We start from the raw sequence: 15946 nt of genomic DNA on the forward strand, positions 1-15946 counted from the left end.
ACGCAGAAAAGTGCCAAGTGATACATTTAGGTAGGAAGAACGAGGAGAGGCAATATAAACTAAAGGGTACAATTCTAAAGGGTGTGCATGAACAGAGAGACCTGGGGGTATATGTACACAAATCGCTAAGGTGGCAGGGCAGGTTGAGAAAGCGGTTAAAAAAGCATACGGAATCCTGGGCTTCATAAATAGAGGCATAGAGTACAAAAGCAAGAAAGTTATGATGAACCTTTATAAAACACTGGTTCGGCCTCAATTGGAGTATTGTGTCCAATTCTGGGCACCGCAATTTAGGAAGGATGTGAAGGCCTTAGAGAGGGTGCAGAAAAGATTTACAAGAATGGTTCCAAGGATGAGGGACTTCAGTTACGTGGACAGACTAGAGAAGCTGCGGTTGTTCTCCCTAGAGCAAAGAAGGTTGAGAGGAGATTTGATGAGAAAAAACTTTCTTACGCAGCGAGTGGTTTGGATCTGGAATGCACTGCCTGAAAGGGTGGTGGAGCCAGACTCAATCGTAGCTTTCAAAAGGGAACTGGATAAGTACCTGAAGGAAAAATATTTGCAGGACTATGGGGAAAGGGCAGGGGAGTGGGACTAGCTGAAGTGCTCTTGCAAAGAACCGGCATGGGCTCGATGGGCCGAATGGCCTCCTTCTGTGTTGTAATCATTCTATGATAATGGTGGGTATTAATATTCTAGCTGGCTCAAATTAGTTCTAATTCTAATTAATGAATTGAATTAAAACTACAAAAAATTAAATATTACAAAAATATTCTTGATAAAAATAATATTACCATGAGTAGGTTGACTGTGACTCACTTACAATATATATCATACAAGCCTATAAATTACAGTTTGTGATGTTAGCTGCCGAATGCTTAACAGAGTTCTTTGACATTGCTTTGATTTTCAATTAGTTAACACCTCTGTTAAAATAGGACAGGAATGCATTAAGTATTTGTACGTTAATAATATAAACTATAATTTCTAGGATATAGTTCACGAATTACGTTCCTTTACATTTTCACTCACTGGGAAAACCAGGGAAGAGAAACCCAGGGAGCAGGTTGGCCATGATATCCCACCCTTTTCACTCAATCTGGGTGAAAATACGAGAGCAATCACCAATTGCTTCATTTCAGGGCTGATTTTTCACCCATTTTCCACTGGGCATACTTCTACAACTATCTTATAAGACTTGCATAACCTCGCTAAGATAAACTGCATTTAAGCCTCTATAGCAGCAAAGGATTGAGGGCAATTCAGCACCTTTTGCTGGGAATATGACAAAGGTGTAAAGTAACTTCAGGCAACATCAGCTCAGTTTCTATAAACATGAGCCAATGGCACAAAGCTGCCCACAGATTATTGCAAATTGTCATACTAAAGCCGTAGGATAGTTGGTTTGTAAAATGGTAAAATGCATACTAATGAATGCTTTTCTGAAGATAAGATTAGACATGTTGCTGAGTTGGAGTACAGGGAACCTTAATCTGCATTCAACCTGCTCTATAAACAACTTGTGATTGATACTGGGACTGGGGAACAAAAGTAGCACTGACAACCATCCCTCACCTTAATGAGAGCAGAACTCCAGAAAATAATTGAAGGTAGAACTCCACTGTCATTTTCCATGATGCAGCTATGTACAAAAATGTATTCTGTTTGGCACCATGATCTACTTTTTTGCTGCCAGACATTGGCCGGAATCTTCCCAGCCCTGCGAGTGTGGGTTTGGAGGTAGGCCCGTTGTCAAAATGGCCCTGATTGACAGTGGGGCGGAAGCCCGCTCTGAACCCGCCTCCGTGTAAGTTTCTCAACTGTCGGGTCTGCCTGTGTATCGCAGACCCAACACCAAGCAGCGGGCCAGTTAATTAAGGTACTTAACAGGTAGTTTAAAACTATTTAAGAGGATTAAAAGCAGGCACTTACAATTTTACCAACACGCCAGGTAAGTGGAATTGGGTTCTCAATGACTCTCCATTGCTTTCAATAGGTGACAGCAGTAAAAGTGGTATAAAAGCTACCATTTCACAGCTGTTCACTTTCCAATGTCAGAAGCTGTAGCCTTCAGTGTTTGGAAGAGTCTTTTCAGCCTCGTACACTTTGGAATTGTTTGCAGTGAACTCTATATTCACTGTACCCTTCTTTGAAGAAAATTTCTGTGAAAAATCAGTGACAGATTGCTTCTTCAACTCAACTGGATCTGGCATATCAACAATCAAAATGGGCACAATTTATGCTCTCTCATCTTGGTGCGCCAAGTCTGACGAGGAACAGCCACAGGAGCAGCCACACCAGCAGCAGCAAAAACAAGTGCGCCAACCTTCTCCTCAACCACCTCATGCTGCACAGGGTGGAGGGCATCAGCGCAGGGATGCACCACGCAGGAGGCGTTACCCCCAGCGCAGGGTCTATAGGCAGTGGATGAGCTACGTAAACGTGACGGAGCAGCAGTGCCGAAGGAGACTCAGGCTATCGCACCAGATGGTCACAGACCTTTGCACATTGCTGGAGGAAGACCTACAGCCCAGAGGAAGGGGTGAGCAGCCATTACCTGTGGGTGTTAAAGTCACCCTTGCCCTCAACTTCTTCGCCTCAGGCTCCTTCCAGGCATCTGCCACAGACATTAGCAGCATTTCCCAGTCTGCCGCAGACAGATGCATCACACAGGTCACCGATGCCCTGTTTAACAAGTTGGGCAACTATATAAAGGTTACCACTCATCAAGCCAGTGTGACTGAGCAGTTGATCGGCTTTGCCACTCTGGCTGGCTTCCCATGGGTGCAGGGAGTGATTGACTGCACACATGTGGCGATCAGAGCACCCCATTACAATCTAACAGCTTTTGTGAACCGCAAGGGTTTCCAGTCCCTAAATGTTCAGCTGGTGTGCAATCACAATAAAATCATCATACATGTGTATGCCAAGTTTCCTGGCAGCTGCCATGATTTGTACACCCTGTGCCACTCCAACATCCCTCAGCTGTTTGAACCGCCAACCAGTCTTTCAGGTTGGCTGCTTGGGGACAAGGCCTATCCCCTCAAGACATGGCTGATGACACCTTTGAGGAGGCCAGCGAACGAGGCTGATGGAAGGTACAATCAGAGCCTCATCTCCACGAGAACTATCATCGAGCAAACTATGGGGTTGCTTAAACTGTGATTCAGATGCCTGGACAAATCTGGAGGGGCCCTTCAGTATGCGCCAGCGAGGGTATCCAGAATATTCATGGTCTGTTGTGCCCTTCACAACATCGCTCAGCAGCAAGGACTGGTGCTAGATGATGAAGACGGTGCAGAGCAAAGAACCTCATCATCAGAGGAGGAGGAGGAGGAGGAGAAGAGGAGGAGCAACATGAGGTTGGCAACGCCGATGAGGAAGACCTAGAGGAGCCGGCACAGCCATTAAGACCAGTGCGTGAGAATGTTGCTGGTCGTAACGCCAGGGACGCCCTCATAAATGCCAGGTTCCAGTAACTTTGTGGATGTCACACATTTGCCTGGCACTTTCATGTTGGCATTATCCCACACCAGCAACATAAACCATTCAATCAATGACTACTTCCTTCTTTTCATCATCAGCACCATTGCTGCATGTCCAATCAGCCATGACCATACACTTTGCCACCTCCATTCTATCCCACACATCTGGCTGCAGCTGCAAAGTGAGAGAAACAAATGATTTAATTACATAGCTCCATATTTTTACAACCATCATAATGATACTGGTAAACACACTGGGGTGAAAACCTTTGTGACTATTTGTGTGGGATCTTTCTTTTCCGGGTGCTTCTACGTGGTACTACACCTGTGGCTTCAGCAGAGGTAGAGGCAGCCTCCTCACCTCCCTGCTGTAACTGCTGAGATGCCTTTGGCGGTTGTCCTCTGAGTTTTGGGGCCTGTGAGGGCCCCGCCAAAGTCTACTCCTCCTGCGACTGTGCAGGGGCAGACTTGGCCATCACTCTCCGGGGAGGCATCTGTGGCTCTGACCGAGGGGCTGGCAAGGGGGTAGAAGTTGGAGTGCTTGGGGCGGAGCCACCACTTACATGTCCCCTCCCACCATCATCCCTCTCATGGGCCACCCGCACTTTCCTGCTAGCAAGAAGCTGGAGAGCACCTTGCTGCACTTCAGTGCGGACATTAAGGCCCATGTCTATATTGACATCCCTCTTAGAAAGGACGTCTATGAGCCGCTGGTTTCTCTCCTCCATAGATGCCCATCTATCCTCCATAGATGACCATCTATTTATAAGAGAAACCATGTTGTCATTAGACTGGCGCTGTGATTCCTCCATGCAGGTGGCCATCCTATCCATGGAGGAACTTATAGTTGCCAGTGACTGCGCCACAGTGCTGCTCATGTTGGAGATGGACTCCTCCATTCTCTGCACACTCGTAGTCAGCGCAGTCACAAAACCAGTCAGAGCCTCCTGCACTTGTTCCTGCAGCTCCAGGATCGCCCTCTTCCTGGATGTCCCCCGAGGCTCAGTGTCTGCATGCAGCTGTGCAGAGCTGGGAGACTCCTGTGCCCTCTGATGAGGAGTTTCTACTGCTGTTACTGTCTCCACCATCTGCTCTTGCTCACTTGTGATGTGTGAGACACCAGGTGACAACACTACTCTATCTCGCGACGGCCCCAGCGAGGTGTGTGTATCTGCGCTGGTGCTGGTTTGCATTCTGTGAGGTGATGCAGTGCCCTCAGAGGCAGAAGGCTCCTCTGAGGAGTCTTGTTCCTCTTGCTCTTGGACAGTGGGGGGGCGGGGGGGGGGGGAGGTTGCTCCTGATGGACCTGTTGGAGAGTAAAGACATGATTTAAATATATGGGGGGAGAAATTGGGTGAGTAGCGCCACTTGTTAGCACCTAAAGAGGCAGGCAGTGGCTGTAGCACCACTGGCTGCGCCTCCCGCGATACTGAGTTGGGGCGATAATGGTGGCGTTAGCCTTTTGTGCTGCGCCACCACCGATGATGTCATCGGTGTGCGCAGCGCCCCATTCGCGCCCCGTTCGCGATATTTGGTAGCGAACGTCGCAGTTGTGCCATTCGCTACCCGTGCCCGGTTCACGGGGCCTTACTGTGCCGGCAGCAGCGCAAGTTAAGGTGGAGGTGCGGGGCGGCCGCCGAAAAAGGCGGCCGCCTGCCAGCACCTCCGTCCCTGGCCTCCTAACCGCCCCCCCCCCCCCCCGCGGCATTGCCGGCTGTTTCCCGAGAGCCCGGCACTTCTCCTTGGTGCCGGGCTCGTTTTGCCGGCACTCGCAAGCGGGGATCGCGCTGTTGCAGGCCCCTCCCCCTTAACAGTGGGAGGAAGGCCTGCAGTACCGCAGCGTGCCGTGCCGCAGCGTGTGGCGCTGCGGCACGTTGTGCTGCGATATTCAGTTTCAGCGGCCTAAGAGGGACGCGGAGCGCCTCGAGCCTCGCCCCGTGTCCCTCGAGGGGCAATGAAACTGAATATCTGACGATCGCTGAAGCCTCGAACGCTGCGCTAAATCCTGCGCCCAGGCGACTTTTGCGCCGCTTTGGTGCCCCAACCCAATTTCTAGGCCATGAGATCTTAAGTGCAGACACATACCAAAACAAACATCATCACCATTAATTTTCTGATTACATAACACACCATATGAGTGACTGATGAAAGGCATACAACTGTATGGATAATAATTCTGTCACCAGCTTCTTCTATTGAGCCTCTCTCTCCGTCCCCCACTTCTGGAACCTCCACCACACCAGCAATATCGAGTGCTGCCTCCCCCTCCTCTCCCTCTCCCTCGTACTATGGACAATCTTTTCCTGTAAGGAGGCAAAGAAGAGAAGGCTTAAAGAGACTGACGGAATGACCATCATTAATGGAATGGCATACAGCTTCACAGGGAGACTTTGATGGAGTGGCTTGGTGATACCAAATTGCCTCCTTTTGTGCTGTTACTTGCTTTCATTGCATAACGATGATGCTGAGTGTGAGGGGTGGAAATTAAGATGGGGACCTTATTGTGAGGGTGCCAGTCAGTTCTGTAACCTCTAGATGGCACCTTCACTTGTTTGTTTTCCTTTGTTAATTGTTTCTAGCCCTTTGTTAATTGTTCCTAGCCTCCTGTGTTAATTCTTAACGGCCTGTTAGCTGTTCATGGGTTTCACCTGGTTTTCTTGGTATATAAGTTCTGTGGTTGCTTTCCTCTGTGCTCAGTCCTAACTGGGGACTAGCCTTCGCTCTGTGGCTGTTGGCTTTGACTAGCTGGCTGTCATGGTTCTCGAGCTCTGTATTTAAGATGTATCTAAGTCTGTGTTCTTGTTGTTCTTAGTCTTGATAAGGTGCTGGGCTGGACTAGCGTGTTGCCATGCTGGCGCTTGTCTTGAGCTCTGTATTGATAAGCCTTTACCCCTGTGGTAGCCCCTTGTGATAGCTTGTCTCGAGTCTCGTCTCGGCAAGCTGGTTGCGCTTGTGGTAAGCTTATCCCAGCTCAGTATGGACAAGTAGGTTGCCTCATGGAAGCTGTCCTGAGTTCCTATCTTGACTAGCCGTTTTGTAACTTGTCTTGAGTTCTATGTATATTGTTGTGTTCCTTGTATGAATCTAGTTATGTGTGAATCTAGTAAAGTACCTTAAAAATTGTCTACCTGCCTCTAGCCTGGTTTCTGCACTTGGGTCCAGAACCTACCTTGCCCGGAGAGCACGGCCCCGTATCTACACGCCCCGTGGCTCCCCACACCCGTCACACTTATAATGTAAATAGAGAGAGACAGATGGATGAAGGTCTAAGGGATCTTGGGCTGAGTAACTTTGGGCAGGAGTATGGTTGGCAATGCACAGTGGTGGGGATGTAATGACAAGCACAGCATCATCAAGATAAGTGTAGTTTTATACTTACTTTTCCTCATCTCAGAAGACCATTCAACCTTTTCCTGCACTGTACCCAGGTGCGATGCGCTACTGAATTCGTCATTATCTCTTCGGCTATATTAAGCCACGCTGATTTAGTCTGTTGGGGAGGCTTCTTCCTACCATCCACAGGGAAGAGAACCTCCCTACGTGCCCTCGTTCCCTCAACAAGATGCATCATTGCAGCGAGGCGCAGATCTCTGCCGTTCAGGCGTCATGGTACAGACCTCCACTCACTAACACAAGCTTCATGAAAGAAAATCCAGCTGTCAGTAAGCGGGGCGATGGCCCCTTTAAATATACTGACAAGAAGCGCGTCATCCAGTGACGTCGCCGGACCTGCTCCCATTGGAACGGGAAACGCGCAAGGCGGGCGGGCCCTTAATGGTAAGATCTTGGGGGTGAAATTCAGTGACACCCTGTTTGGGGGAGGTAACCGAATTATCGCCGGAGATTTAGCACCCGACACAGAAGTCCCGGCCCGGCCGCTAAATTTGGTTTACCGCCTCAGCGAGGAAGCGGGGCACTATCTCGGGCGCGCCGTTTCCTCTCAGGGTGGTGTCAGGGGCACAAAGTGCAGAGCACTAAGCGGCCGCTCCACATATCACTGACGTGTTTCAGCGGCCCTCCCCTTCTGTTAAAGGGGAGGGACGCTGCGAGCACTGCAGGGCCTCCGATGGCGGCGTGGTGTCTTGTCTGCAGCTGGGCTGTGCGATGGCGGCCACAGACTACGCCAAGGGCCACCATGGAGGGCCGACCTTCAAAAAAATAAAATGGCGGCACGGGTCACGGCAACACCTCCCTTTAATTAGCGTCCGGCGAGCGGTGGTCAGCCCGGCGAGCGACCCGCGAGGCTGGCGTTGACACCGCCCACGGCAGTCTCACGGGACGCAGCCGAATTTGTGCTGCGGGGCGCTAAGGGGTCTCCGCGCATGCCGATGATGTCATCGCTGGCGGCACAGCGGCCCGGGGCGCTACTGGTGGGGGCGTGGCACACTCTGCTGGCGCCTCAGTAGCGCGCCGCCGAATTTCTTGGGAGGCGCTGCCCCCATCCCGGCAATAAGCCCTTTGCGCTCTGTTAGCACCCCCCGGAGGCGCTAACGGCAGGCGTAAAATAGCCAAATTTCGCAGCCCTTATTTTTGGCCAGGATTGCCGCAGGAGCGGGTTCATCAACCGCCACCGCCATCTCTCGTCTTCACCCCGCCCAGGTCGGCGAAATCGCGGCCACTGTTGCTCGAACAGGCTTTTTTTGTCCCACTGCTACAATTTAAGATCATCCACCCCAAGATACTTAAAGCGCACTTTGATCAAGGCAAATTGCAACAAAAAAAATTGACTATGGCATAAGAATGTGAGAAAATGTGTGATGAACCAAGATTATCATGCCCATCAAGCCCACTCCTAAAATATCAGGTACGATTTGCATTGTAATGCTTTCTCCCTAGCTTGTGACATTTCCTGTGAAATCTGTGCCCGAACCTGAAAAAAGGTGTAATAAATGAACCTCCAGCATGGCAACCTAGGCTATTTTGGTCGCTTTACTAGCAATTTTTCACCTTCCTTTGCAGAATTTTGCTAAAAATTTGTGTTATTGTTATGTGGGTGGCAAATAAAATGGTCTTACTTTCCGTGGTGCTGCCAAAAATAATAATTTCACCATACATCACTGTTCTGTATGTTCATTAGCATTAAACAGGGCATTTTCACTAAATTTTATTACTAAAATATAGCGAGCCACTATTCACAAGTTTGATGACTGTGCATATAAACCACTTAAAATACCAAGTCCTGCTCAATTAACTGACATAATTTTGAAATTCAGAAGCAAAACATGTGATTTAAAAAATGTTGTGTTTCCAGCACATTCCCTTCTGAGAGATTTAAATTTTAATGTGCAAGATTGAGCATATACAAACTACATTCATAATGATTCTGTGATGTTAATTCCTGCCAATCAGAAAGCCAGGAATCAGTGCTGCACAACTGACTTTGGCGGAACTTCTGAACACTACAGTTCACTGTAGCAGTTCTCTGTCTGTCACAGAAATAATAAAATATAATTGTCAAAAATTTTTTATTAGAAATTAATTTCTTGATAAGCGTGGCAATTTAATTCTCAACTGTAAAAAAAACAAGTTATTTACAAAGTATTACTGCTTTAAAGGAGCAGTACTCCTCAGCCATGATCCCAGACCTTCAACAAAGAGTTGTGACCCAAATTACTAGGAAACCAGCCAAAATGTTTTGCAGTTAACAATACTGATAACAAGAATATAAAATTTTAAAAAGTGAAATTGCACAATTCTGCACCAAAGGACTCAATTCTTGGACAGTCTGTGAGATCATTTTGTTAATAGACTGTTTTCAATGTCAAAAGTCATGGAACCGGAACTCCACATTAGCAGAATCCCTGAATCCTCTGCAGTCTACTTTTGTTGTAGTTCTGAGCCTGGAGACATGTAAATGTACATGAAATAGTACCTGGATAATGCTTGATCTTGCAGTCACCAACAGGGCTAAAAACTAACATCTAATGCAGATATTTAAAAAAAGCTGCCATATGTAGAACTGAACATTTAGAACTTTGGTCAATATGTCCATCATAATAGCTGAATATAGGTATCTGAATATAAACATAAAATGCTTTAAGATGATAGTCTGAATTGTAATTTAACCCCAATAACCTATACCAAATATGCATGCTAACTTCCTAGCTCAAACAGATCAGACATTCAGCACATACAACAGTATAAAATAATAAGAGGAACATGTGCAGCACATTAACTCAACACTACTGTACTTGTCAATTGTAGATGCCTTGTCAAAATGGTAAATATGCTAAGTTGTCAATTCTATGATACCTGTAATTGTTTCATATGTTTCGTTCAACTGGAGTGATCATGAAACACTGTTATCATGATAAACCAATATCATGCCAACTAGTTACCAGAAACTTTTTTCAACACAGTAAATTCAAATGCTCATATGATGCCACTCCAAATATAAAAAGAAGCAACATTACAGGAATAAATTTCTTTACTTCCATAATACTGCCTCTTTCTATATTAAAATGGAAATTAATTTGAGGCATTTTTGCTATAATTTATGTGGTTTATATCTATATGATTACCTCAAATATGTTTACTGCCAAGTCGTAGCTGGAAATGATAAGAAAATAGTTAACTAGCTGGAAACTATATGATTGTATTCAATCAAGGGTTCTGCTGACACCATAAACCGTGAAATAAACCTTAAGTGCTTATTATGAACATCAAAACCCTGAGATTGAATTACAGACTTAAATGCTATTTGTTAGTGCATATAATAGAACCTGAATAGTTAGCTTTTTTAATTGTTTTAGCTTTTTCCCGTCTTATGTTGCGACCACCCCAAATACATTTACATAGTTCAAGCAGTTTCAAACAAGCAAAAGGGTAAACAACTTATTGTAATGTCTAACTGAAGCTACATGACAACATCTAACCTGAAGATATATAACTTCATTGTTGTAAGTACCACAGTATCTCAGGTTTTTAACCACTGTATTACTGTTAAATATTCAGTATCTATATATTACTTCATACCCTGTTGGATAACCATTCAAAATTACCTCAGCACCATAGCATGCCACAAATGGAGCTTTGTTCTGCACAGGTCAAAAACCTCATTGCGCAGAACCTTGCATCTTTACCCAAGCAAAATGTTGAGCTGCAGAAGTCTCCATTTCCCTCAAAATGGGATGACAGGCATCTTAAAATGTTCAAATCAGCTAATGGTACAAGAATTTAAATCTATGTATTAGGGAAAAAAATGTGTTATACAGTTTACTGCACTAATTTTCTGGTGATGCCAATCTTGGACTAACATTGACATATGCTTTTTTTAATGGCATTGATCATCATCAAAAATACAAATGGCATGCATTAATTAATAAGGTAAAAATATCTAGAATTTTCTGCATTATACTAAGCATCTTATTTTTTTAACTGGCTATTTCAAACAATAAACAACATGGCATCCTCATTGCCGAGGCACAGATTAAACATCATCTTGAAGATTCAGGAATTGTTGTAGAGCTTACCGTGACATTTTCTCAGGAATGTATCCTTGCAGTGGGTAGCCATCACTTCTCCCAGGAGATATGGAGCTCTGTGGCATGACAGGGTGCGATTTCCAAGATCCAAGTACAGTGCACACAGGAGTAATTACATTTAAAAGCTGATGTCTCTGATCTCTCATAAAAGGGCAGGGCATGGAAATTGTGCCACTGGCTCCAATTCTGTAGTGAAATGATTGTCCAGTTGAGTTAACACCTACAATGGTGGATGGAGGTAAACAGTTGGCTTGGCAGTAGCCTTCGTCATTTGGCTCCTGTTTGATCACTGTTGCCGGGTTGGGTTGTAAAAAAGCATCATGTGCATAACTAGAAATAGAGGAGGATGTAGGTGCCCCTAAAATCCCATAAAGGTCAAAGGTGTCTCCATAACTTGTCTTAGGATCAATCAACTGATGTGCAATTTCTGAAAAGGGATTTTCTGAAACTTGACCAGTATACATTGCATTCAGACAAGCAGTTTCATTCATCTCGCATTTTAGAGGCATTGAGAACATTGAATTAGATAGGTCTGAGCTACCTCTACTTAGGAAACATGCCCCACCAAAATCACTGTCTACTTCAGTTTTTATAAACTGATCAGGATTGACATTGTTAATCAACCCTGTCTCTAGGCATTCACCTTTTATTTTCTCATCCTTAAATACATTAATTTCCTCGTGATTTTGATTTCTTGCTCCTGGGTTCTGGTGGGGATCAAGGATCATTCCTGACCCAGCAGCAGGGCTAGAGTTGGGAAAGCGCAGGTTATTTACAGAAAGGCTGGAGACAGAAGAGGCCATGCTGTTATTGTTAGGGCTGGACAAAAGGTTATTATTAGCAGAGACAGAATGAGGAGAAGCCAGGTTAGTAGGAGTAGAAAGAGGAGAGCTCATGTTATTAGGACTGGAGACTGAAGAGCGCAGGTTACTGATATTGGCAGGACTGGAGATGGAAGAGCCCAAACTGTTCATATTGCTAGGACTAGACATGCCTAAGCTATTTATCTTAGTAGGACTAGATATAGTGCAATGAACATCACTTGGACTCGTGACAGAAGTACTCAAATTATTGATATTATCAGGACTAGAGATGGAAGATCCCAGATTGCTAACAGTATCAGGACTGGATAGAGCTAAGTAATTTATTTTAGCAGGACTAGGAACACAAGAGTTCATATTATTAGGACTTGATACTGAAGAGCCTAAATTATTAAAGTTTATAGGACTGGAGATGCATGAACCCTGACTATTTCTTCCAGGACTGGAGGAAGAAGATCGTCTCATCTCTCGCTGTAATAAGATAGCATTAACCTTCTCCTCCTGAAGGTCCGATTCTTGTCCAACATTTTCAGTAATATTGCTAGACCTCCCCTCCATTAGTTCAGGTTGCATACTGTAGTTAAACTCACTCCCCATTTCTTTTACAGAATTCATATACAAACCCATAGACTCAGCAACAGTTTTTGACAGTTCTTTAGCAGATCCTATGTTGCACTTTGGATCTGAAGCAATAAAACCAAGATGCTGATATTGGTGTTGCACCTGGTAATGAGGTTGATGCTGAAGGACGGGAGAGAGCTCCTGACTCCTCTCTCCGTCATCATTCTTTGCAACTGCAGGTATGCAACTAACATTGAGAACAGTCATTGCATTGCCGTCACAGCTACCATTCTCATCTCCCCCAACACTCGACTTAGATTTGTTTGGACTCCACTGTCTTCCAATATTCATTACTTCTGGGTAGTCAATATATCCTTTGGTTTCCATTGCTGGCTCTTTAATACACCTATAACAAAATTGAATTTTGTTTAAAAAAAATTCATTCATTCTGTTCCATTTCTGGCAGATAAAATATATCATGTGTAATAGTTTAAAAAGAAACTTTCAATTTGCATTACTCTACAACAAACATATTTAATTAAGATATTCCAAATTAAATATATACTTACATCCCCATGTATTTCAGAGTAAAACTTAGACCAACCACTAGGCAGTAGTCTCTCTATGTAATGCTGCCGTTGGGATCCATACAAAGGTGTGTTATTAGCAAAGGATATGATATAGAAAGGTGCCTTGAATAAGTTCTCTTTTAATGAAGGAGCTGTAAGCAATTGGTTGTGATTATAGTGAGGTACTATTTTTTATATTTAGAATGCTTACTTTTTAGTGCAGAAACCAATGCAACTAATGTACAACCTAGTGAAGGCAAATGCTGTTTTGTAATATAAAAGATTACAGAGAAGAAACTCTCTGTGCATATTTAAACAGCATACATGCACAATACATTCCGAGTCCAAACAGAATTGTGGGAGCAATAGGAACCAAAATTATTGAAAACAAAACGTTGCTAAATCCTACACGGTAAGATAATTGACAATTTGTGGGTATTCCGAATTATGCAACTTTTTCCCATTCTCATTCAAAGTTTCTGAATAACTCGACAATACAGTTAGCGTCAGGTGCATTTAGCATAAACACTTGTGCAGAACAGATCCACATATTCTCAGTGGACTGGGGATTTCATTACTGGATCCACGGGCATTCCCCCCACTCTTCCTCGCAGAAGATCGATTCTTGTTTTCATTATTCTGGTTTACAGGTTTACATCAATGAAACACCACAAAATCACCACATATATCTGGATCACGTCTCTGCTAAAAGTGCCATCTAATCCGCCTGGATGTGCCTCACTCTTAACCAGTTGCTGATTTTGCATCTTCGATTATTTCACCTCACTTTCTAGTATTTTGTCTCTCAGTTGCTCGAGTTTTATTATTCTTTCTCTGATGCCTTAATATTTACCAGAAGACGCTTACAGCTCCAATTACAACTTCAGTCTTCTTGTCAATAATAATGCAAAACATTAATTAAACTGTCAGCGGTGCCTTATTTTAAGTGGTTTCTGCGACTTACCCGGTCTCTCCGGCGACTTGTTTGGAAGCTTTTTAGCTGACTAGCGTAAGGACATTCAGATCAAATCAGAAACACGTACACATTATATGGATCTTTAAAATATAATATATATATATGTGTGTGTGTATTATTTTCCACCAAAAAAGGGGAGGGGTGGGAACGGAATGACTAGGAGGAGCTCCTCTCTTGCATCTCCCCGCTGACTGGAGGGACTGGGTGGAAATCCCGCCCACCGTCACCGCTGACTGGCTGGAGTGAGGCCGGCGCGCCGCAGTCTGGCCCTTTAATGCCGCGGCCAGGAGGCGGCACTCGCTCTCCTATTGACCCGCCCAGCTGTCACTCCAGACCAAAACTGCAGCAAAGACATTTCCGAGACCAAGTTGCAAAGGAAGCTCCGCAAAGAGCGGATCAGGCAGAGCCGGAGCGAGAGGCAACTTTCCCCCAGCACTGCCCGCTCCCTTACCACCAACATCTCCCGCTTCACACCGCAAAACCAGCGGCGATACTCCGCACAACTTAACGACCAACGCCTGCCAACCATACCGTGCTACCGCGAGCTTCAGTCACTTCAATAAAGAGCATTTTTGCAACAAGAAAAAAAATAGCTTGCAAGACTCCACCCGGGTGACGCACTGTAAAAAAAAACGCGATGGTAATCCTTCGGTTGGTTAAAGGTTTTAGTTCATTTTTTTATGCTTGCCTGAAGTGAAAACCACCATTTTCGCGCAAACCCTTTCGTTAAAGTCTACATGAAACGTACCGGAATCTGCGTTGTTTTATGGGGAAAACTGTCTTTTTTTCCCTTCAAATAATTACTGGAGAAAAGTTTGACTTCTCGTTTGCAGATTTTAATGAAATGAAACCCAAGCTAATGGTGTAGGAGAGGCGATCTTCACCATACATTTAATTCTATTTCTAGAGGGAAAGGTCAATCTGCGCAACGCCTCAGTGACAGGGTGACTTTTCAAACGGGTGCGTTTTGTAATCGTTTCAGACGTCTGATCAGGATTGTCAGTCGTACTCAAGCTAATAAACCGCGAAACCACTGCTATTCTGGCTTAATGCCTATTTAAAATATATATATATATAAATATTGCACAAACCTTCACATCCAACTCATTGCGATATGAGGTCGGCGGACAGTATAGCAAGAAAGATTAAACCCTCCAAGATCCTGAAGGTGCAACACTCTTTTATTTTTTCTCTTTTTAAACTACAGTACAGATTAAATCACTATTCAATCCACGCAGTTGATGGTTCGGTTCCCGAATGAACTGGTTTACGTGTCCTCTCCTTGAATTTATTCCCACTCGGCAGCGAAACATCCAAGTTCGCGAAACAAAACATAAACTGAATCGTGAAAGAGGGGAAACTTTCTGTCCATTGCAGATTTTCCTGCTTCTCCCTCCTTTTCTGTTTTATGGTGATGTTGCTGAGACGTTCAGGCGTTCACACTCACAAGCAGGCTTCACTGCTGCTGTTTCTGCTGCCGCCCTGACGTCAGATTGTTTGTATTTACACTGCACTGGACTGAGTTGAAGGGGTAGCCACTACATATAACCAATGGAAATGCCATCATGCAAAACCTCAACGATTCCCTCTCTTTTTTTGCATGATGTTATAATGTAATGTACACAAACAAAATACGAATTACACGAAGAGATGTAGGTCAGCAAGAAAATATATAGTCGATCTCCCATGGCGTTGCACATAGAGAATATGATTGTTCCTACCTGTCTCTGATGTCTTTGTATTGCTGTTTCTCTCTTATTTCTTGCCCCTTAACTCTTTCTGCTTCTCTCTTTATCTTCCTCTGCTTCTCCCTCTTTTTTAATCCTTTTGGGTGGGAGGTGGTGGTTGGTGTGACAGCTGCAGGCTGCATATGGGGTGCGAATTGTGAGGAAAATGTGGCCCTCAGTACTGCCCTTCCCACCCTTTCATCCATTTAATCATACTTTCCATCATTCCCTCATTCCCATCACTACCCCTACCCCTTCCTCTTTGAACTGTCTCCTCAACCCCTGTATTCCCCCCCGCCCTTGCTCCACTATCAGCAAATCAT

General features: G+C 44.8%; 1 protein-coding gene across 2 annotated transcripts in view; it reads right to left on the bottom strand.

The window, feature by feature from the left end:
• The window catches only part of nr3c2 (nuclear receptor subfamily 3, group C, member 2), a 591892-nt gene extending 576494 nt beyond the window's left edge, over nt 1-15398 (bottom strand). Inside the window, exons 1-2 of one of the 2 annotated variants that reach the window (XM_086011569.1) lie at nt 14988-15398; nt 10958-12757 (exon numbers count right to left, since the gene is read on the bottom strand). In XM_086011569.1, coding sequence (XP_085867695.1) covers nt 10958-12738 — 1781 coding nt within the window. In that variant the 5' untranslated portion in view covers nt 12739-12757; nt 14988-15398. Of the gene's footprint in view, nt 1-10957; nt 12758-13884; nt 13981-14987 lie in introns of those variants that run through there. The other variant, XM_086011577.1, reaches the window with a different exon arrangement.
• Between the last annotated feature and the right edge of the window lie 548 nt (nt 15399-15946).

The sequence above is a fragment of the Somniosus microcephalus genome, chromosome 2 (genome assembly GCF_052327205.1).
Source record: "Somniosus microcephalus isolate GS21.2 chromosome 2, FLI_Smic_1.0, whole genome shotgun sequence".
Taxonomy (NCBI): Eukaryota; Metazoa; Chordata; class Chondrichthyes; order Squaliformes; family Somniosidae; genus Somniosus; species Somniosus microcephalus.